This window comes from Larimichthys crocea, chromosome XV, assembly GCF_000972845.2.
Source record: "Larimichthys crocea isolate SSNF chromosome XV, L_crocea_2.0, whole genome shotgun sequence".
Taxonomy (NCBI): Eukaryota; Metazoa; Chordata; class Actinopteri; family Sciaenidae; genus Larimichthys; species Larimichthys crocea.
The window spans coordinates 19,424,963-19,448,673 of NC_040025.1; the positions used below are offsets into that span (position 1 = coordinate 19,424,963).

The 23,711-nt window shown below is 39.9% G+C and overlaps 1 protein-coding gene across 9 annotated transcripts in view; it reads left to right on the forward strand.

The window, feature by feature from the left end:
- LOC109138771 (forkhead box protein J3) overlaps window positions 1–23,711 on the forward strand; it is a 64,401-nt gene that overhangs the window by 22,477 nt on the left and 18,213 nt on the right. For 7 of the 9 annotated variants that reach the window (XM_027288889.1, XM_027288892.1, XM_027288894.1 and 4 more), the window contains 4 exons: window positions 12,927–13,001; window positions 16,533–16,616; window positions 19,997–20,062; window positions 22,584–22,685. In XM_027288889.1, the coding sequence (XP_027144690.1) occupies window positions 12,927–13,001; window positions 16,533–16,616; window positions 19,997–20,062; window positions 22,584–22,685 (327 nt within the window). The remainder of the gene's footprint in view (window positions 1–12,926; window positions 13,002–16,532; window positions 16,617–19,996; window positions 20,063–22,583; window positions 22,686–23,711) is intronic. The other 2 variants (XM_027288896.1, XM_027288895.1) reach the window with 1 other exon arrangement.

The window sequence follows — 23,711 nt, forward strand, 5'->3', positions numbered from 1 at the left end:
TGTTTAGGCTTCCTCCATACACACAGACGCACATATACATACACACATGCAGCTTTTAATTATTCTTGTATGTGTGACACTGCTTGAGCTTTTAATTACATACTAATCACTAATAGCAGTCTCAGTATTAAATTCTTAATTAAAAGCGAGGAATTTCTCTTGCTATCTCCTCGAGGGTTTGGCACCCATCCAGCACCGCATTTCCCTCTCTAACCAGCCAGGCCTGTAGCACTCTCCATATGGCTAATAATAGGCTTAAGGCTGGTTTCCATAGCACTCTGGAATGCAACAATTATACCACAGAATAAGCTTATTCGCCAGTCCCAGTGTTTGTATCCCGCAAAGAGACATGGGCCTGTCTTTTGTCAGACCCTAAATAACATCAGTGTTCCATAAACCAAAAGTTGACTAAGTTAGGAACACTGCTCAAGTGTATGCCGTGATTTTTGTGTTAGTAAAACGTGTGCAGTGCTTTTCTAAGGAAGCCTATTCAGATAAAATGAGCACTGGTATCATCGGTTTTATGGTTTCCAAAAGTCTATGGAATGACAGTGGAAGTATTATTATTAGTAGTATTATTATTAGTATTATTCAATGTACACTTTTACATGAAAGTGTTACTTCAAATAATCTATGACTGTTTCTTAGTGCATCCACACTGAACATTAGCATAATCTAAACCACAAACACATTGTGCATGTGGAAAATTCTGCATCTGAGCCAAGATCTGCAGAAGAGTGTGACTTTTTGGTTATTTTGCTGAATCTCATGCGCTTAAATTCCAAACTCATCATTTGTTCTAATTGTAAGATTTTTTTGTAGTCAGACAGCCGAGCCAAGAAAAAGATATTATGATGTGATGATGATGGTTAGATCAGCAACTTCCAAGTTGCTACTAGAGCCTGACTGATGTATATCGATATCAATGTCTATGTTGCCCGATATGCGCTGATATGAAAACTTTTTTGGAGGTCATAATCCAGAAATGAGATGCTAAAAACTGTAAATTAAAACAAAATGTGATGCAAAACATTGATATTTAATTAAAAATAGGACAAAAACAAATTAAATGTTTCAAATGTTGAAACTGAGAAATTTTTGTTGCAAAATGATATGGCCATTTTGAATGTGATGCGAGCGAGACATTTCACAAAAGTTTAGACAGTGGCAACAAAAGACTGGAAAAGTTGCGAAACACTAAAAGAAAACACCTGGTAATTGTGGTGATGATGATTGGGTATAAAAATGGTATCCCAGAGAGGCTGAGTCTTTCCGAAGTAAAGATAGGGAGGGGTTCACCACATACTGCAACAATTTAAGAATAATCTTTCTCAACATAAAATTGCAAAGAATCTCGGGATTTACTCGTCTACAGTACATAATATTTTTGAAAAATTCATAGATGGCTGCAATCTTCAGGCCCTCAGACGGCACTGCATCTAAAACAGACACAATTCTGTCCTGGACATCACTGCATGGGCTGAGGAGCACTTCCAAACCCATTGTCTGTGAACACAGTTTGTTGCTACATCCACAAATGACAGTTGAAACTCTACCATGCAAAAAGGGAACCATATATAAACCAAAAAACTCCACCATCTTCTGTGGGCCTGAGCTCATTTAAGATGGACTGAGGCAAAGTGGAAAACTATCCTGTGGTCTGACGAGTCCAAATTTGAAATTCTGGTTGGAAATTCTGGACGCTGCATCCTCCGGGCTAAAGAGGAGAGAGACCATCCGGCTCGTTATCAGCGCAGCTTTCGAATGGCAGCATCCATGATCGCATGGGAGCGCATTAGTGTACACAGCATGATGGGTAACCTGCACATTTATGAAGGCACCGTTAATGCTGAATGATATATACAGATTTTGGAGCAACATACGCTGCCAAGTGGACAATATTCTTTTTAGCGACGGCCATGCTTATTTCAGCAAGACAATGCCAAACCACATTCTGCACGTATTCCAACAACATGGCTCCGTAGTCGAAAGTGCTAAACTGGCCTGCCTGTTTTTTTTCAGTAGATGTGACTCTCGAAAAATTGAATCTAGACAGTTTGTCAGAAAAAGGAGGCTGTCAAACTTTATTGGGATGCACAGTACATCCAGGGCACTCCTTCCTCCTGCCTTCTCCTTCCCCACCTAACTCGCCTCCTGTCCCGGAAAGCCGCTGACAGAATCTGTCACTCCGCTGCAGCGCTTTACTCGACACAGCCAGCAACAGGAAGTGTCTCACCATGACCTCTTGCTACTCTGCAGCCTAGTTTGGTCTCAGTGTTATTTTGGAAACACTATGTTCGAATAACAGCTGAAAGGATTTGTCTTTCTAAATTAGTTGTGAGATGAGAAATCCTCCTGATGTGACACAGGGAGGATGGTCTAACATTTGGTGGGTCAGGAGAGTGATTGCCAGCCTCGAAGTCGGGACAGACAATAAAAAAAGGTGGTACTTTTCTCTAAGCTCTTGTATTGTGAAAGACTGGGCAGTTTTACTTTTTCAGGCCCCAGGGAACTATTTAAATGAACACTTTGGTTGAACTACTCACGACTCATGAGCCATTTTATGATAGTGGCTTGGAATAATCTTGCTAACCTGCGGTGTGAGCGGCCACTCAGTCCACATTGCCACAATGTGAGTGTTTTTCTGCAGCAAAGCGAGGTCAAAGAAATTATTCACCTTGATGACGTGTCGGAGGTGTACTGGTTTACAGCTGTAAAAATCTTATCACGTGCAGCTCTCCATTTAACCACTCGCTGTGTCTCCTTTTACTCGTACTTTTACTGGAAAACAGCACTGCTCTATTAGTTTAACAATAAGCATAGGTACATCAATAAAAGCCTCCCGCTGATTAGTCAGAGGAAGCTTTTAATGTGAAGCAGCAGAATGTTCAGTTTGTATCAGCGGTAACGTAACATAGCATCAGTACGGATGTAACTTACTTACTCCTGCTCTTTGTCCCCTTTGTTTGCATAAGGCCTCAATAATGTTCCTCCACACAGAATATACAGCAGATGATTCAGACAGTCATTGTGGAATGAACTGACTTTGTTCATGTCGCATTTGGTTATATTCACCAGCACAAACGAGAACAGATGAGTGAAACTAAACTCCGAACAATGGTGATTCAGTTAGAAGCTACCAAAGTACTGAGAGATCAATACAGAGAGACTTTTTTTCCCAATACCAATATGGACGGTGTTGATTTGCAAAGACACGGGTTGTTTCAGGGGGATGACCGTCATGGACCACATTAGCGTGGCTCCGATTTCCCCTGCTTTGAGGACACAGAGGAAAAGCATGTGTTTACGGCTTTAATTAAAGCAGAAGAACAGTGGAAACGTGACATTAGACATATGTAACCTGCGACAAGAGTTTGTCAGTAGACGATGATTTTGCAGCAGCTGGGGGTTGGCATGATAACACTGAATTGGAGTATACTCTTATTGTCTTGGAGCAGCAGCAATCCTACTTCCACCTTGTCTGAGATGGCTTTGTACCACTCACACACTCACTCACACACACACACACACACACTCACCCATGCCCTTCCTCTCCTTCTCTTCCCAACACACACACACTCACACATATCTGTGAGCAGGCCCTGGCGCGCTATCGCTGTCAAACACGCGTGCACATGAACACACATTCACGCAGATGAACAGGTGTGTAACTGCTCACAGGCGCATGCACAGGTGCATACACACCTGCCTACATACACACTTGTGTGCAGGTGCATGAACAAGCCAAAACCGCGAGTGAACACCGAAATGTGCACGGCTGCACGCACGTTCACGAGCACCTACCCTGCACACACACACACACACACTTCTCATCTTATAAATGACTTGTGTGAAGAACTTCAGTGAGGGAGTGAAGAGGGCGGGGGAAGGGTCCATCAAATGAAATGAATATGTATAAGATGGGGTTTGAAGCAGTGACTTGTATTCAGCCTCGCATTCTCACGGAGCGTCTGTCACTCCGTCACCGTCAGGATATAATAAGGCATCTCAATGATACTCAAAACCCAGGAGACTTTCACATCTAAGACACCTGTCCGTATGTGCACGTACCCCCACACTCCCTCTACCAGCCGACTCCAGCTCTTGATTTCTTTGTGTCTCTTGCTCCTTCCCTCCCTCCTCCCAGCTCCTTCTCCTCTGCCTTACCTTCAAACTTTACCACATTTTACCCTCTCTTTATGCACTGTATGAGTTCAGCTGAAAGTTAATAAAATCTCCTCCAAATATCCCTTCTTGCTGTTTCTTCCTTCTTTTTCTCTATTTCTTTATCTATTGTTCTGTCTGTGTACAAACAAGGACTACCTCTCTGACACCACAATACATTCATCCTGAAGGGCATGGGAGAGGCTCTCCTGAATACTGCTGTGTGGGTGTGTATTTTGTGCGTGCACATCTAACTCCATAGGCCCTCCATAGGTTAATACTCTGCCCAGCAGACCTCTTGCCCTTTAACCTCTCCCTGCAGACATACAGTTAATCAGCCGGATTTAGCAGCAAACATGAAGGGTTCCTTTCTGTTACACGTTACAGTCTTTTCTGTTGCAGCCTGCCAAGCCACATTAGTGAATTTATTCAACAACAACAGCTTAAAAATGTACTTTTCTCTGGCCTCTGAGGCTCACACATCTCCAAAACTCCACAATGGTTCAGTATGTTGGATTTTAGACAATACTGCTCTGAATTGGAATTTGAATGTTTCCTGTATTTCTGCTTTTGTTTTCAGCTGTCCTGTTATTTATTCATTGCATGTGTTCACATAAAAATGTACTTTATCTTTTAAGTGCCATCTTAAGCTTTAATATTTTTACAGCAGACCAGAAGTTTACAGGTCTATCTCTCTGTTTAATGTCAGGTAACTTCTCATATAAAATTAAAATAATTTAAAAACGCTTAAATAATAGCTGGGTCTGTAATACGTTTCTCCCAACACACGGTTAAAGTTTTCCCACATCTAGTTCCTGCTTCAGAAAATTGAGAATTTTCTGTTTTTATCTATATAAAGTACATATTTTATATAAAATATAAAATAGGTATAAAATCTGTTTTCTATAGATAGTGACACACGGTGAGTGCAAGTGTGACTGTAAAGGTGCTTGAACACCGTTCAGGTCATTCCAGGGAAAGAAAGAGATCATGCCCTGTGAACTGCTGGAAGGACTTTAATGTGAAAGAGATGATGTATGTTTTGCATTACAGCTTTTTAGCTCATAAAATAATAGTCTTAAACTAGGCTTACATTTTTTTATCAGTGAAGAAACTGTTTTACTAGCTGTATTTGTGGTTACATCGGATTTGATTGATAGTGGTCTGGCAACATTAGCAAACAATCCCTCACACATTTTTCTAACGGAGCCCCACCCACCTCGATCAATTCAGAAAAACAGAAATCTAATCTGGAATAACCAAAACTATAGCAGGATCTTAATCATTGTTCACAGCAGAAGTGCTAAAAACTGCACTCCTTTGAACGGCCACTTGATGCTGGGTACAAAATGAGTCATTCTCCATAAGCACCCATGTTAAAATGTCCAACTTCACAGCAGAAATAAACATGTTTACAGCCTGGTACAAAAAACGGTGTTGGTCTCTATAGCTAATTTCCTCATTCATGACAACTGTTTGATCCACGTCTTTGCCGATTTTTAGATTAGCCAGGAGCCGGAAGAGGCAGGACCTTGTCGCAACCTTGTCACTTGTACAGTGTGTAGAACACTATTAACTTCGGCAGATTAGAACATCGGGGATCAAGAACTCTGAAGTGAAACGTTGTTAAAACACAAAACACGCATATTTTCAACCATAGTAAGATAGACAAGAACATTAGTGTTTACATGCAGCCCGCTGTGAGAGCAGCACGCAGGGACCGTCTACAAAGTGCAACACCGAAAAGAGATATTACAAAAACATTCAATAACAGTAATTCTTCATAACGGCTCTTCAGGCGGATACGAACCTTGGCGCCTGAAAATACTTCCTCCCACTTTGCAGCTCCACACAAGTTGGGCTGTACTGCATCTTTCCATTGCACCCAACATCACCAACCAACCATTTCACTGTAATCAGCATTGTTTTTGTTAAATTTAGTTTTAGCGTTGTTGCTTCGCTTGTGAAACATCTCTTTTCAAGACTGTTTAATTCAGTTTAAAGGAAATGCCATCTCTCATTGCCCCTCTGTATTTAACTCAAATGCCGTGACTCAAATCTTCCAAACCTACCTGCTTACGCAACATCAGTCTTCTCCGTGTGACCTCTTCGTGTATCTAAACACATTTACAGCCTACCTCCTCTGCACACTCGCACATACTTTAACCTCTTCAACCAATTCTGTTAACTTGTCACTTTCTTTGATCACTTTCTCTGACTGAACTATACACAGACACACACACACACACACACACATACACACACACACATGCACACGCGCACACACACATACGCACACACAGTCTTACATGCCTTTCCTCTGTCTCTCTACCCGAAAGCATCTTTCCAAAACCTGACTTTTTGTCACACATCACATTATATCACATTGCATTTTGTCAAAAAGTCATCCATGCTTATCAAGCCCGCCTTATATAACTAATCTCTTCAAGTCCAGGATGCTGCGCCCTACGTTAAGCAGCAGCAGCAGCAGCAGCACCAACCATCAACTACCACATACACACATAAAGTGAATATATACCACACATGCATGCACAAAACCTCATATCTAATAATAACGGCGTAAAAACGGTTGTTTGACCTTATTTTTCTCTGACATAACTCTTAATCTCCAGTCTCTAAAAATTGCCCATAAAATCAGGAGGCATTATGGGAACTGTCTACGTACGGTAGATCGTAAAATGAATGGATGCAGGTGCACTGTAGTCTGCACTCAAAATGATACATATAGTGTATTTATGCACATGTGCATACACACAATCCTAGTCAGACAAAACAAATATCTATTTCTTACTCTGTTTCTTTGTCTTTCTATTTGTTTTTTTCGGCGATTAACAAAAAAAAGTACAAAACCACTAGACCTAAAGTAAGTGCAAATACAAAACATATAAATATGCACATTCTTCACTTGGATGCACCTAAATCATCACTGCAGCCGCTGGTTTAGAATTCATACTGTGTTGAACGGAGGTCACCTGTGTGAAATCGACCTATGACGACTAGCGTTTGATTAAATACATCCAGTTCTTCAAAAACATCCTTGAGCTCAGCTTATCTAATGATTTGCAGAGACCCAAACTTGCCTTCTGATGGGTGGGACAAACTGCTCGAGCATAACCCTGTTCTAACCAAAGACTGTTTGGAGTTTGAGCTCAAGCATTTCTCGAGCTTGACCCATACTAGAAGCTGTCCCTCACTGGTAAATGCCCATGTCTTTAAAACTCTACACTCCCTGTTCATAACATGAGGTGTCTTTGTTACAAACTTGTCTCAGACTTGAGATTTATCAAAAAAAAAAACCCATATGACAGTAGGCGTTTTGACAGAAAGACTCTACTTCCAAAACAATTCATATTTAACCTAATAGCCTAGTAATTCTTTCACATAGCACACAGAAAGTCCACCATTGGCTGCTGATTGATGTCTCACTCTTTGTCAGCAGCCCGACAGAAGCTTTTAAAAAAGTCACAATGCATGTAGAAAAGCTTGTCAAGTTTGTGAAAAGTTAGGTTTGACTCCATTGTCAATTGAATACTTGAGAAATAAGGTGAACGTAATATGAAAACGAATAAGACCAATATTATAACATAAAGGCATAAGAGGTCTTTCTTTTATGTTTATTGAAGGTCACAGCGTATGTCAGTGAAATTTTGAGTCTGGCAGCACTGAATTTTGTGCACCTTGATTTCATCTTTTGTTTGCATAAAAATGAACCCATTTTGAAATTGGTGGTCTATGTGTTTGCAGTGAGTGAGTTCTAGTGGCATCTAATTGGACCTCATTTAGTTTTTTGTGACAGATTTGTGTGCACGTTACACTTACAGGTAAATTTTTTCACAAATCTATGTAAATAATGGCAGTGATCAAAAATTAAACTGTCTTATCCTTTCAGGATTTAGTCAGTTCACACACTGAGCATTGGGACTGTCACTCGCATAATTTTGTTCTGTAATCAATCACTATTATTAATGTAAAGCATCAACATGTTATCTTTAGACTCTGTCAAGTCAAACTGTTACGAGAAACATCCAAAAGAATAGAATACAAAATGGACTAAAAGTATACGTACAGAACAATTGCTCAGGTTTTTTATTGTTGATAAATGAGATACTGACAAAGGTTGGAATACTCAGAAGAGTGTAAAATGATGAATAATGGTAAATGATTGTGTCTTATGTAATAAATGGAGACCCCACTGCAAACAAACAATCAAATGTATTCAAAAAATATCACAGTGACACATCAAAAAATATACACTCGAACATATTAATCAATCCTCCACAGTGGGCGGCAGCAGCAACTTAAGGTTGCTGCAACTCAACTGAAGAACTTACTGTTACTGAATACTGTTTCAACCAGAGGAGGCTAAGTGCAGCAGTCTGTTTTCGCTCCTCCAGAAGACCTGGCAGCTAGATCTTCATCATTTCAGCATGACTAAAGCCTTCCAATCCAATGAAGGCATAACTCCATCAAAAGACCAGAGACTCGGGTCTTTATCCATGGAAAGAGAATGTCTTTTATCAGATGACCCAGCAGTTGCTGGATCTGCATACAAATCTTCGGCTTGAGCTCCATCAGAAGCCCAGTCTGATGGCTCTTTGTCACAGGTGACATTGGATAATTCTCCTTCAGACCAGTCAGCTGGATCTTCATCCAAGGAGCCTCCATAAGATGGCCCAGTGGTGGTCTGCTGAGTTCTCCATAAGGAAGAGCAGAGCTCAGGAGGTGGTCAGACTGGATCAAGTCAATTAGTGATCCAGTGAATCAATCAATAAAGTCATCAGTCCATTCAACCTCATGAGATATTTACTACCAGACACACAGTCACTTACTAGTCACTGCATTAAGGGTGCTCAGTCAGTTGAGATATTGTTATGAATGGTGCTGAACAATGCATAAGAAGAGAGGAGACATGAAAACAGTTTTAAAGTGCATACTCAGATGGAGGTAATATGTCATAAGAATCAGTGGGAGTCTAAAGTGATACCTCTTTTCCTGCAGCGCGCATTTATTTTGCGCATGCAATTCTTCTCATGCTAAAGTTACGGGTAGTCGTCTTCAGTGTCCTTCCGACGTTTCACACAAACATGCAGACACACTCACAAACGATGCCTGTGCCTGTGTGATCCATCAGCTACTGGGCAGGAATGGCATGGCCCCAACGCGGCCCAATAAGCTCATTAATCAGGCAGGGTGAGGAGTGGGTGGAAGGAGGACACAGCAGTGAATCTCATTACCTTTCTTCACAGCATCGCTAATCAGTACGTTTATTGATGATGACTATTCCCGTTCAGCGAGAGGAGATTGCTGTTTCCGTAGCACGTCGGAAAGAAGGCATTCGTACTGTATCCACATGTACGGTATGTGCACACAAGCAGACTGAATCTTTTCGAGTGAAAGGACAGTTCTTCTTTCTCACTACACAGTTATATTCTACACACACAATTTTCTTCTTCTACATATATGTCCTTGCAGCTGTCTGAACTGTAAAACAGTTTACGCGTCATTGACCTTTTTTGTGTGACTAAGATACACATTCAATTTGAATTAATTTGAACAGATAACATTGTAATTATATTGGATGATATTTAAGCTTGTTATCTTGACTAAATCAAATTTTACTATATTTCATGATGTGATGCTGACAGTATTTTTGTGAATGACAGTTGGAGCATTAAGAAGATAATGACTGGAACATTTTGAGAAATCAGGCAGAGGCATTCATAGATCGCCATGATCAACAATTGGTTGAAGACATTTTTAAATAATTTTAATGCCTTTAGTGATCCATTGACTTTCCTTCTAGCACTCTACGAGGTTGATATTTGTGGGTTTGACTCATTTTTACACTTTTTAGATGGATCATGAGACTTGGTGTCGCAAGTTGTCACCACTAATACTAGGACAAATATCCTGTACATGGAGGATTCAGCTAATATATTTTGCATTGTAATTTAGGTTTTATCATTTATTTTTAATTTTTTGGTAAAAGATTTACGTTTAATGTCGTAAGTGAGGAGATGTGTGGTTCCCAAATAAATTTTACAACACTCCTTTTTCTGCCATCACTAAAGTTCAGTATTAACTGATCTGCTGAAATTTGTTTTAAATAAGCCAAACTGTAAACACTGGCCATTAAAGACATAAGGAAATTAATTTTGCCTTGTATCCTGAATTTGCCATCACTCATGAGAAAAATTAGCTCTCCGAGAAATAAAACTTGAAACTCTTCATTTACTTTAAGGGGACAGGCTATGACTCCACACAGTGGAGAAAACTTTTACCAAATTTAACGGCATGAACAAATTTAGGTCGATAAGAGATTTTTAACATCAGCATTGGTAACTTTTCATTACACTGCCTGGCCCCAACACACATGCCTGAAAGTGAAAAGTGCCAGAGTGTGCAAAGTCTGAAATACACAGAGTTGTGCAGACATTGCAAGTAGTGCACAGGTGTGCAAAAACTGCTTGGGTAATAAAAAAAATAGTGTGTAAATAAACAAACAGTTGGTAGAGGTTAGCAAAGTTAGACGGGCTGGCTGCTGAAGTGACGGGCAGACTTGGTGTTAATGATCAGGCGCCTCCTCCCACAGGAAAGTTTTTTGGAACAGATGGTTGCCTTTGTGTGCTGAGCTTGTGGCAGTCCTCCTTGCCGTTTTCATCACCCGGCTGCCATGCGTTTTCTTGATGGACAGCCATAAACAGCCAGTGACCCGCTAAGTAGAGCAGCTGAAAACTGCCGGAGCCTTTTCTCCAGGAGGAGCAGGGCGAGGCAGAGGTGGACCAGGCTGTTATGGTATGCTAGAGACAGAGAGAGCGAAGCTGTTTTTTTTTTTTTTTTTTTTGTAAGAGAAACAAAGCCGGTATTGAGCAGTGAGAGCTCAGGAGAAAGAGCAGAGAAATACCTCCCATCCCTCTGTCTTCTCCCCTCCTCCTCCCCAGTGGTATTAATTAGCAGCAGCAGATGAGTGGAGAACGGGAGCCTGAAGGGAGAACAGGTTCATGTCAGGTTAGCCTGCACTGTTGTGGGCCCTCCATCTCTCTTTCTCTCTTCCCTCACAACGCGCACACACAAACAATAGGAGGTGTTACAAATTGTAGAAATGTCAGTTTTCACTCATTAATGACCGAAACTGTGAATTTGTTATATGCTTCAAAAGTGGCAGACTTCTCATAAAGCCCAATTTAACACCCTGTTTTAGCTTTGCATATTCAAAATTGCATTCCATCTCAGAGCACCCCAAAATAGGACACCTCACAAGTGCTGACATTCACACCCCCTCCTCACAGCTCTCACAAATTGTTACCCCGACCTCCCCCTGTTTCCCTTTTGCCCTTTCTTAAATGCATTTTTACCTCCTTTTTTCAATCGGCGAGTCTTGGGTGTGTCTCACGGAACAGACACGGCTTTAATCAGTACAGCTGTCTACATCTGCTGCATAATTGCTCACGTTTCACTCCTGTGTACCTGTGACCCGACGTGTCTTTCTAACATGGTAAACATTGGAAAGTGGAAGACTGCTCTACTTTCAAATACCTTCACTAAGACGATGGTCTGGAAACTCTACATTTCGTGGACGCAGCAGAAGCGATAGAGACTGTATACGACTGCTATTACTTCTACTCTCAGTCCGATCTTCTTGCTCTCTCTCCAAATTGCAACTTTCTACATCGCCAATTGATTTTCGGTTTGTCTTGAAGCATACCCTCAAAAATAGTGACTCCTCGTCACAGGTTTAAGTGTAGTTCAACCAAAGTAATTTTCTCTAAAAAACAGTATTTCACAAGAAAAGAAGACATATATTTTTTTATTATCTCCTATCCCATTAACCTCTTCCACTCCTCCCACCCCCCTATGATTTTTGTCTTTTTTGGACTTTAGGGTGAGATAGTGTGTAGCTTAAGACCTTTCTGTAGGAACTGCATCTTTCAGTGATTGGATGGTGAACACCTTTCTCTTGGAAATTGCTCAGAAACCCTCGTATTGTCAATATCTAAGAAAAGTTCACAAGGCTGTGATTATTCTAATGGTCAAAATAGGTCATTTAACACAGTAAGGTCAAGTTTCAGAAATGGTCTCAGTACAATTTAATTTTCTTCTATGGGGGTTAGCATCATCACACCTGAATACAGTTGGGTTCATTGAATTCACAAGACTCTCAGCTTTCCAGCCATTCCCAATTCATGCAGTTCCAATACTGTTTATAGAGTTCAGTATGCAGAAATATTCAAATACACTCGGTGAAACTGCATGGTTTTTGCCCAGAGCTGCGTGGGATTAGCATAAAGCGGGCATGTCTGTAAAGGAGAGAAGCCATTTTCATTTAGATATCGTGAGGTGAGAGGTCAAGGGCCCTCATTTAAAAATTATCATGCCAGTTTTTACATTACTTAAATTTCTCACAAGCTAGCATGACATGGTTGGTACCAATGGATTCCTTAGATGTTTTAGTTTCATATGACACCAGTATCTTCACTCAAACATTGAGACCTTGAAAAACTGGTGGTCCAACCCCTCAGGTTATGAACCACTGGTGTAGAGGACAGAATATCCAATCTTGTTTTGCAAGATAAACACTGTAGACTCTGACCAGGTTCAGTTGATGTAATATAATAAAGTGACTGTGAATTTAATTTCCTTATACAAAAGAGTGTATTCAGTGTTAATTTACTCTAACTATTTCCTTCTCCTGTTTCTTCTTCTCTTTTGCCCTTTCTGTCTTTCTTTTTCTCTCCCTGCAGAATTCTATACGACACAACCTGTCCTTGAACAAGTGTTTTCTCAAAGTGCCTCGCTCCAAAGACGACCCTGGAAAAGTAAGTATTTCCTGAACAATGTAATGTGACTGAAAAGCTCAGCTTGAATTACGGTGCGACACAATGAAATTGCAAGTCTATTTCAGCAGGCTTACAAATAAGGCCGAGGCAACGCCGATTTACTTTTCACGTGTTGAGTCACCCTCGTGACGCACGTGTGCACACTTGTGAATAGCTGTACCCAACGACACTCATACACACCTTTTTTGTATCTCTCTCACACACACAAACACACACACGAGTGTCTGCACTTAAAAGCAATTTGTAGCTCCATAACCAGCTGAATGCCTAATGCCGCTTTCTCTGTTTTCTGCGCCTCTTCCGATATTGATTCTGCCAAGTAATAATGTGGTACAGGGAGTAATGAATAATAAGTATATGTAGGTACACTCCTTCAGATGCAAGGCCGTTCACGCATCTGTTATGCTTTATTAGGCCCTATTCCACTCCACCCTCTCGCACACACACACACACACGCTCACACACACACACACACACACACACACAGAGTCAGTGGAAGCATTAGATATTTTTCACCACTGCCACCACTGTGGTTAGTAAGCAATGGAGTTTCCACGGCCACTTCAGCAGCACTGGTTTGATAACAACAATTTGTCAAGTCCTTGTTTGTGCTGAATCAGAGGAATCGCTCGTACGGAGAAAGTATATAATTACTGTTGATCACTGAAGCTTGCCCTTACAAGATTTTTTAATAAAAGCTCAAATGTCCGCGTTTCAACTCATCACAGGGTTAATGTGAGAAGCAATCCACCACTTTTACAAAAACCGACAAGCCAAAAGTTTTCATTGAACGTTCATTTTTTTTTTTGGGGGGGGGGGGTTCTCCAGACTGAGGGGATTTTGGAGCCATTGAAAAATGAATTAGGGGGAAGAAGGTTTAAATAATTCAAAAAAAAAATCCTTGGGCTTTAGAGAAGGTCTATAGTCTGCAAAGACACAAAGAGTGCGGCTCCCCCCTGATTAGCCTGACTTGGACCTGACCAGCACCTTAATTCACACCATGGATCGAAGTGGTCGATACCTCGGCATAGGGGGGAGGTCGTGTGTGTGTGTGTGTGTGTGTGTGTGTGTGTGTGTGGAGAAGTTGAATGTACAAGCCCTGTTTGAAGCCATAGAGAGAGGAGAGAAGCTAAATCATGCATGTGCTAACGTTAATTGGCTGTGTACTGTTCAGTGATGTGGGACTGAGAGACAGGGGGAGGAGAAGAGGCGAGGATGGGGGAGGTGGAGGGGGGCGGCTCGATGTTGAGAGTTGAGCCGTGTGTGTGTGTGTGTGTGCGTGTGTGTGTGTGTGTGTGTGTGTGGCCTAGATGAACCTCCTGAATTCCGTCTGCAGCTTTGGACCTCCTTGGGAGGGAAGAGAAAAAATGAAAGGAGGGAAAAAAAATCAGACCAGGAGGAAATCAAGGACCTAAAAGCAATTGATTTCCTCCTCGCTCATTGTATGTGTTTATTTTGGAGGCTGCTGTGTTTTAACATTGTGTATCAAAAGGATTGCAGTAGATTTTCTGGGGAAGGGAAGCTGGGGAAGGAGATACACACCACAAAAAAGCTTGACTTAGAGAAAACTGATGGGATACAGGAGTGGATATATTGGTTTTATCAGATGCAAGGGGGATCCATCAACAGCACCTTTTTTTTTTCTTTCTTTTTTTTAAAGATATTTTTTGGCCTTTTTTTGACAGAGACAGCTTGAACAGTGACAGGAAATGTGGGGAGAGAGAGAGATGGGGAAAGACACGTGGGAAAGAGCCACAGGTCGGATTCAAACCCTGGGCCGCCGCAGCAAGGACTGAGCCTTTGTACTGAGCTAAATGACACCCCAACAGCACCTTTTTTGTTTAGTGACTTGTTTCCCATTAAAGGGATTGAAGCAGCCTCACTGAGGACAAGAAGAAGAGACTTGCACTAATAGTAGCCACAATAGGAGGAAAAAGCACCAGAAACAAATGGAAATGTTGTAAAAATCAGATGGGTATTACTCAAGTAAATAATGACAGATAATAGAGCTATAATGAATATAATATATGTGTCTAATTCTACCGTCGTAAAACAGGGGAGAAATGATGTGCAAATGACAAAATCAAAATGGAATAATGACAGCACAGGAAACGTGGTAACAAATTATGTTGAAATTATTTCCTCACCCAAATATCTGGGGCTTTATATTGATTATGAGATTCAAACTATTCACAAAAAGACTGACCAGGACGATATTGCACTACGTGGTAACATGTCATTTTTAGTGACGCGTAAGGGATTACAATTTGTAGTTTAGTCTTTACACATAGCCATGAGTTCCTTTGACATTGTGAGGGTCAGCTTGTTTGCTAGTTAACCAGGAGGTTGGGTGCAGGGTTGATATCAGTTTCATCTGTGTCTATTCAGCGGAGTGTGGCGCAGGGACTCGAGGTGTCTCCACACAGGTGGTTAGCCTTTAGCAGAAGAGCAGAAATATGTCTACTGGTAACTCCAAAGTTGTCTCATTCATTATATTATTGTGCGTTGTGTATTAACAACTGATGAGGGTAGCATCAACAGTGTTATTCCTACCAATATTCAATGTTTTCTTAGGTCAGTATGTTGAAATCGCCCACCTCTAGTTCAGTTTATAACCTACTGACTGCATTTGAAAGGTCTATCTTTCATTGTTATTTTGCAATTTGAACTAAAAAGATAAAAAGAGGAATAACATTAAGCTCGCTAGGAGTGGAGGCTTTGGAGTTGCACTGCCTAATTACTTGCGCTATTGAAGTATCTAATTAGTAATGTAACCTAATTACTTTCTCAACGTGTGATGAATAATTTATGACATTTTTCAACTTGCCTAACACTGATTCATAAAAAAAGGTTTTGGAGGAACAGTTTAAACTTTAAGGGTAAAGGTAAACCCCTTGTTTGGTGTTTTCAGTGGTTGTTTAAAGAATTATAACCTGTTTTTTTGGTAGACTTGTGGTTAGCTGGTTTATTTTCTGACTAAATCCTCCTGAGCTACCCCGATGTTTTCTTAGAGTATGTGTAAGTTATAGCTGTTTGTCTGTCGTATCGTGCTTGCTGCATGAACAACCAAATTTGTTTACCTTCTGATGATTCATAAAATTAATGAAAGAAGTGAGGAGCAACTAATTATATATACAAAGGACCATATTTAAAGGCAATTTTCAGTTTATATTTGAGAAAATTGTTTTAATTACTAGTTACCTTCAAGATCTGTTTTACAACGTTTTATGCTTGATAGTCAATATACATTTTTGTGTTTATTTTACAGTGGTGAAAATTGAATCAAGTAACTTTACCTTTCCAACTCCTGTGGTGTTGCTATCTTTGTTTAAAGTGATTATTTGAGGGCTTCTTCCACCACTGACTCCTTATTAAAGAAAGACACAAAAATAATATAAAAAGGGTACCTAGACCTACAAAGCAATCAAAAGCACTGGAGAAACACACAAACCAAGCAGCTTCCATCAAACACAAGGCTTATCTCTTTGTTTTATTGGGGTCACTCTGCAGGGTTCCTACTGGGCCATAGACACCAATCCTAAAGAAGACACAGTACCCAGCAGGCCAAAGAAGAGACCGCGCTCTGGAGAAAGGGTAAGTACCTCAGTCATGCATCATAAAGTCCTCCTTTAAACTCTAGAGCTCATTGTTTTAAAAAAACTGATAAAAGACTCGTTATTATTGTTTTTTGCTGCCACAGTATCCCTCTTTCCTTTCTTTAGTTATTAAAGTCTTTAGTCAGTTATTTCTTTATAACTGTTCAAGCTCACTGTCATCAAATGTGCAACATTGTGCCATTGCTGACACCGTGAGCATGAAATGTTTAGCAGGTGTAGCAGTGTGAGAAAACAAGAGATTGAAATAAAATAAGCTACTCCATCCAACTAAAATGCTACAGAAATGTTTCCTTTAGTTTAGTTTTTTCCCCAGTATAATGACACAAGTGTGTACCAACAAGATGCATTTAAAAGTCCGGAAGTTCATGACTAGTGTCACCTAAAAATAATACTCGTCACGTTTTGTTACCTTAGCTTGTGTTCCACGCAGTACGCCATGTTGCACAGCCATGTTTTTACAGAAGCCCACAACGGTCAAATCAAACACTGACTCTTTGTTCTTTTGTTTTTGTCCCGTGCTTTGTGGGCAACATATGCTAAGGTATAATGTTTACCATGTTCACCACCTTAGCTTAGCGATACTAACATTTGTCAATTAACAATAAGACAAATGGGAATTTCATTTATTTAGTTGCAGCCATAAACCAAAATACTGGACTAATTCTGCCCTGATGATGCTGCTACATTAAAAGTCAGGAGATCACAGAGCTCATTGCAATTTATCCTTAGGAGGACACAATTTGGAATGAATTTCAAGACAATCTATCTAATAGTTGTGAACACACTTAGGATAGTTGTTGATACGCTGGAGGAAAAGTCACGGGATCACCTAAGTCAGTCCAATTGATCCTTGGGCACCATGAATGTCTCATCATGGCAATGAATCCAAGAAGTTTGGACCAGTTGGATGTGTCAAAAGACTGACTGACTTAACCATCCATATACTGTAGAGCCGTGTCATAAAGAAAGCTCTTGGCAGAAGCGTGTTAGAGTACATGGGACTCAGTGCTGAATCATGAGCAACAGATGACAGCATAGCTAATATTTATTCTATTTATTGTTCCTGATGACATATTGTTGGTAACTTCTTGACCAGAGGCACACGGTGCACCTGCATCACAGCTGAGAAGATCACAGGAGATCATCTTCCCAGACTCCACGTTTTATAAACTGATACTTTGCAGTTTTGCCTAGAACATTTATTTCACAGCGACATGGTCAGCTACCTGCTTAACCGGGTAAAAATAAATCTCGTTATGGAGAGGATGAAGCAGGCAGCATTTTGCTTACCTTGTGCTTTTTTGTCTTGCTGCATGTTATGCTTGATTGAAGGGGTCTATCTAAGTCTAATTGTCTATCATACCAGAAAAAAAGACTTTGTAAATCTGCAAAAATAGCAGACCTCAATTATCATGCAGCAATCAACAGTGATCAACAATCACGTAGCTTTTTCCTTAGCTGGGTTGAATAGGCAGGGTTACCCTTGACATGGATTTGTTGGACCTTTTCATATCAGAGAATGCAAGAAAACATGCCTATGTCTGATATGTAGTATGATTAAAAAAAAACATTTTCTATGTATTATTTGCCATATAGTCTCACGTCATGGTCATAGGATGTAGTACATAAAGTAGGGCTGACTAACATCTTAACATATGTTAACCACATGCTCCAGTATTTGTAGTTTTAAAGATGTGAGAGAAAAGGCAGGAACAAGCTACAGAAAAAATTTAGAAACATGCAGCTAAAAATGAAAAGTGGTTTGGAGAAATTGATTGACAGCAGCCAAGGCTATAAATACATGAACCCTGTGTCAACCCGGCAGAATGCTGCTGGTGTTCAGTCTTCAACCTGAGGATCTGAATACAAAAATTGTGAACTCCATGATGTATTGCGGGTCCTCTCGTTGTCTCTATCTCTGTTGTTTACCATCACACTCATAACTAGAGAGTGGGGGGCATGGGGTCTTTCCATCTCCCAAAAAATGATATATATTCATATTCAGACTTATATATGTCAAACAAAATCAGTTTTTGTAGCCTTTTGTAGTTTTTGTATATTAAGGTAAATACTGTATATTTATTGTGTCATTTATTTGTGCTATTAAGGTTCCTGAAAATTACACTGCTGCGATTTCTTTTGTTTGCTTCATCCAAAAAGGGGCATACATTCAAATAAAGACTTTATATGTGGTTTTATTATTCTTTTAAATGAATCATCATGATTAAAGAATAATAAAACCACATATGAAAAGAACCTGTCAACATGACAATACTGTAGCTATATTTACAGTATAATGTTTAATGTGGTTAAATGTGGTCGATAAATTAGTCCGTATGGATCTATGAATGAATTTGGGTGATTCTAACAGTATCTGATGTCCACATGTGGCTTACACTATATGAAAAGCTTCTTTCGTTATTGAAATTCCTACATCACCGGAATGTGGCAGGACTGATTTGTTTGTAAATCCTCAGCTTCTGAGAAGTGCCGCGCCGGAGCGCAGTGCTATTACGCGCAGCCGTTCATTGTTTACCTTCATTAATCGCCAGAAAAAGACAGCACGCTGCTACAGCATAACCATACAGGTATATATACACATCAGACTGGTCGTTTATAACTGTTATTATTCTACGTTTTAAGACAAGGGCTCATCCTAGCCTCTATTTCAGCTCTCTTTTTAGCAAAAGTAATGTGCAGCACTGTTGTGTAACGTTAACTCCTAAACTATGTGACGAGGTGATGCTAAAATAGCATCGGTCCGATATGATCATGTAAAGGAAGTGCGTGCCGCACCAGCCTGATTGGGCATGATGCCACACACTATATATGTCTTGATTGGAAGGCGTAAAAAAAAATAATGAAAAATGTTGCTATGAGAAGTAGTGATACTGAGTATTGATATCCAGTATCAACGCTAAACTTCAGGTAGCATGACAACCCCTTTTCCTTCAGCCAAGGTTGAGCAACCAATTAGTGAGATGAGCTGTCGTCTCACGGACCGAGCAGAAGACCTGCTGGGTCGAAACATCATCAGTAAAGCCAATTTCACTAGGGAACTTTAGATCCAGTATGCAGGTACAGTTCCTGTTTTTTTTTATTGCACACTTTAGATCTTTGCAACCAGCAGCTGACCCATTAAAGTTTTTACTATTTGAGAGGTTGTTGCATTGAATAAAACCAGTCTTTCATCATTGTGCAGCACAACTGGTCATCTCCCATCTTTTCTCATCCTGTGTCTCTGTCGCTGTTTGTGCATCCGATCATTATCTTTCTGTGCGCCTGTTTATCTGCCACTCTTTCCTCTGTCTTCTCCCCTCTCTGCCTGTATCACTGCTTTAGCCTTCTCCTCTCCAGGGAACTCAGGCAGGCGTGGAGAAGCAAAGTGCACAATCACAGTTGCTCATTGGAGGAAGAATTGAGGTAAAAGAGAGAAAAGGGGAGGGGCAGGGGAATAAATAAAATGGGGGATTAGAAAAAAAGTGTGAAAGAAAGGATGCAGGGGAAAAAAAGAGCGAAAAAGACATCAAGGTGGAGTGAGCAGAGAGGGAAAAGTCAAGCTGCAAGGGGGGGAAGGAAGGGAAAAAAGTACGAGGGAGAGTATTCTAGGCTTGTGTTCCAGTTAATTACCACAGAAGGCCCTGGGGCTGCCGTTAGACATATTTTCTTCGCCATTTTTTTTTTTATTACAAACATTAATTAATTCAGAGCCTTGTCATCTCGTCTTACATGGATGGGCCCTTCGACCCCTTTTCTTACGCCTCACTTGCACCGCTGGCAGACACACTGTGGGCTGTCACATGGGCTAAGGAGAAACAGGGAGGTTTAAATGCTAAGATTTATAGCAGTGTTACCGTCTGAGGGGGGGGAAAAAAGGTGGGCTAAATATGTCGTACTGTTTTTATTAGGGTTTTTGTTGCACCAAGGCTACACAGTCAAAATCTTTAAAGTCTCCTGATGACAGTGGCTGTGCAAATGAGAAGATTTGAAGTTGGCAGTGAGGCTAAACGTCAGCTGTATAAATGTATTGTATAAATGTGTAGACAGGCAGTGTACACTTAGTTAAGTACCTGCGTCTCCGGTGCCCTTAGCATAATCACTCTCTTTCATTTCCTGTATGTCTGTCTATCTGTCCGTCACCACTCAATTATCTCTCTACCTATTCTCCCTTTTCGCTCGCCTTTTTCCACAAGCCTTCCTCACTCCTCTCTTCACCTCTCCCTTGTCTTCTTTTTAAGTGCCTCCACCAGGGAACCGACATCCCGTTTCACTGGGAGTTTATCATAAATTAAAGATTGCATTGTTACCAACCAATCCTCTTACTGTAAGCAGTTTGGGAAGGCAGGCAAGCTGTCTTGAACCCTGAAAGGAGTCAGAAAAGGGGAAAAAAAAATATTGTCCTCATTTTTTTATATTTATTTTTAATTTTCTTTCCACTTTGCGGGCGTCACTTTAGCCCCTCATCGATCTTCGAATAGTTCCTCATATCCTCACACTCAGTTAACCCTACTTTAGCTCTTTGTGAGGACGGCAGAAAATGAATTGCTGCCGAATACATTTTAGACACTTGAATAATGCATGAGGACGGCTTGATTTATCTTATCAAGTGCAAGTGATGTGTCCACTTTTCATGCTGTTTAAGTATCCGGCAATTTAAATGAAGTGCGCCTCAACTAGTTCACATAGTTGGAGCCTGGGGCATGATGATGATTCAGGAGGCTCAGGACAGAATCATGAAACTTGCAGCGTGCAGAAATTTCTCATAACCTTCGTCACATTTTATTTCCTTCCTCATTTTTACTGTCACTCTCCTCTGCACATTTCCAATCACTGGAGAGCATTTTAAAAATACCTCTGCATTAATTACTAGGCAAGACTTATTAGTCACTGGTAATAAAAGTATACATCCTACATACTATTTCTTCCACTATACTATACTATACTATACTATACTATACTATACTATACTATACTATACTATACTATGCACTGCTTAACGTATCCATTAAATACCACAGCCAGTGATCCAGGCTGATCTTTCTGTGACAGTTTTCATTCTGTGGTACATGGATTCAATAATGTAAGATGATTAACTCAGTATAGCTTATTAAGGTTTATATCAGGTCAGCAGTCATGCTAAATAGTTATTACATGGTATTATATATCTTTTATTGTTTGTCACGTTGAACAGAAAAAGTGGTCTTTGCTACTTCATTATTATTTTTTTTTTCTGTAAATTTCATTAATCTCCCTGCAGTGTAACAATTCACTGATCTAAAGCAATCTACTGAGCTCATTGTTTGAGATGCAGCTGTATCAGAACAAACAGCTTAAAGTCGGACACAGCTGGTCGGGACTCACAATAGAATAAGCACAAAAAACACATAATTGATTGAACATCTTGATTTTTTGGGGGGGACTGCTAAAGTAATGGATAATGTCAATAATAATAATTTAATGCAGCAACCCTGAATGGGTTTATGTGGCAATAATGACCTGGTTTACTATACATCATTCTGCTTATTACACAGCTACTTAATAAAGAAATAAATTATTTGACGCAAAATATTGATTTAAAACTGATTGTATCCGTTGTAGTCCTCAAGAGTCTACGACTGAACTGCATCCATAGCAGTGGTATGCTGTGCAGAAATAAGTAGAATGCTTTAATGACCATTCAGAATCAAGTATTCAATAAATCTGTATTATAAGCTAAACGAAAAGGCCTTTTCAGAGCATGCACAATACCACGACCCTGAAACTGAAGCAGCTAAGTGGAATTCAACCATCATTAATTGCTTACAGCTTTTAGCATTTTCTTCTCATTTGACATGTTAAAGTATGTTCTAAAAATGGCCTTTGCTGCAGGCATAGATTACTTTAGTATCTTCATTTATATGATCAGCTCATGAATTGTCTCACTCCTCCTGTCCTCTGCTTTCAGGCATCAACTCCTTACAGCCTGGAATCAGAGTCTCTGAGAATGGACTGCATTATGTCAGGAGGAGCCTCTCCAACTCTGGCCATCAATACCGTAACAAACAAGGTACGACACAAGCTACTCCCTCATGAAGGTCTAGTTTTATGAGCACCTTAATTCACTATTCATTAATAAAAACGATTCAAAATAAGGTACCAAAGCACGTATAAAAAATATTCCACCGGACAAATAGGGCTGTTGTTTCCTGGGTTTGAAAAACAGATGAATTGTGTTGCTGCTAATAAGCACCAGAAACCTTTAGCAATACATGTGGAGCCAAATGTTGTTAACTGTGTTGTTATGCTGATAAATCTTAAAACATGCTATGCTAATCAGGTTTATTGCCAAGTAGGTTTTCACATACAAGGGCAATTTCTCCTAGACGTTTGACACACAGCCATTCAAATAGTGAGTGAAAATAAATAAGATAGGAAGCATATACTAAACATATATATATATAGATAATATGAACTTTATAATAGAAAATATGATGAATTATAGTATTGAATTATATATATATTGTACATATTGTAAGTCTACGTATGTAATATATCTGTTTTTAAGGCTGAACAGTTGTGCATGAATGTGCATTATCTGTATTGTGCATTGACTGTAGAGGTGCAATGACTAGTCATGTAATGGATGATCTGATCTTTTGAAGATTAATCAGCAACTATTTTGATAATCGCTTATTCATTTTTCAAGCAGTGAAAATGTGCTGGTTCCATCCTCTTAAATATGAAGCTGTGATGCTTTTCTTTGTCATAGTCTTTGTATTTTGTCCTCTTAGTCGATTTAAAAAAAACAAAAACAATTTGAATACGTCTGGTTTGGCTCCGAGCTGTGATGGGCAGTTTTTGTTATTTGCTGACATTTTATCCACAAAAAAATTAATCAATAAAATGTGTTAATTATTGAATTTAATGAAAATTAATGTGACGGAAAATATACCTGACTTCCAAGTAGTAACTTAAAAGGATAGTTTATATTTCCTAGCTTTAAGTCAGAAATAGCTGAACGTTAGTCACAAGGTAGATCATCACCATAGGTTCACTGTTTTAGGAAATATGCAAATTCAAATATGGATGTAGC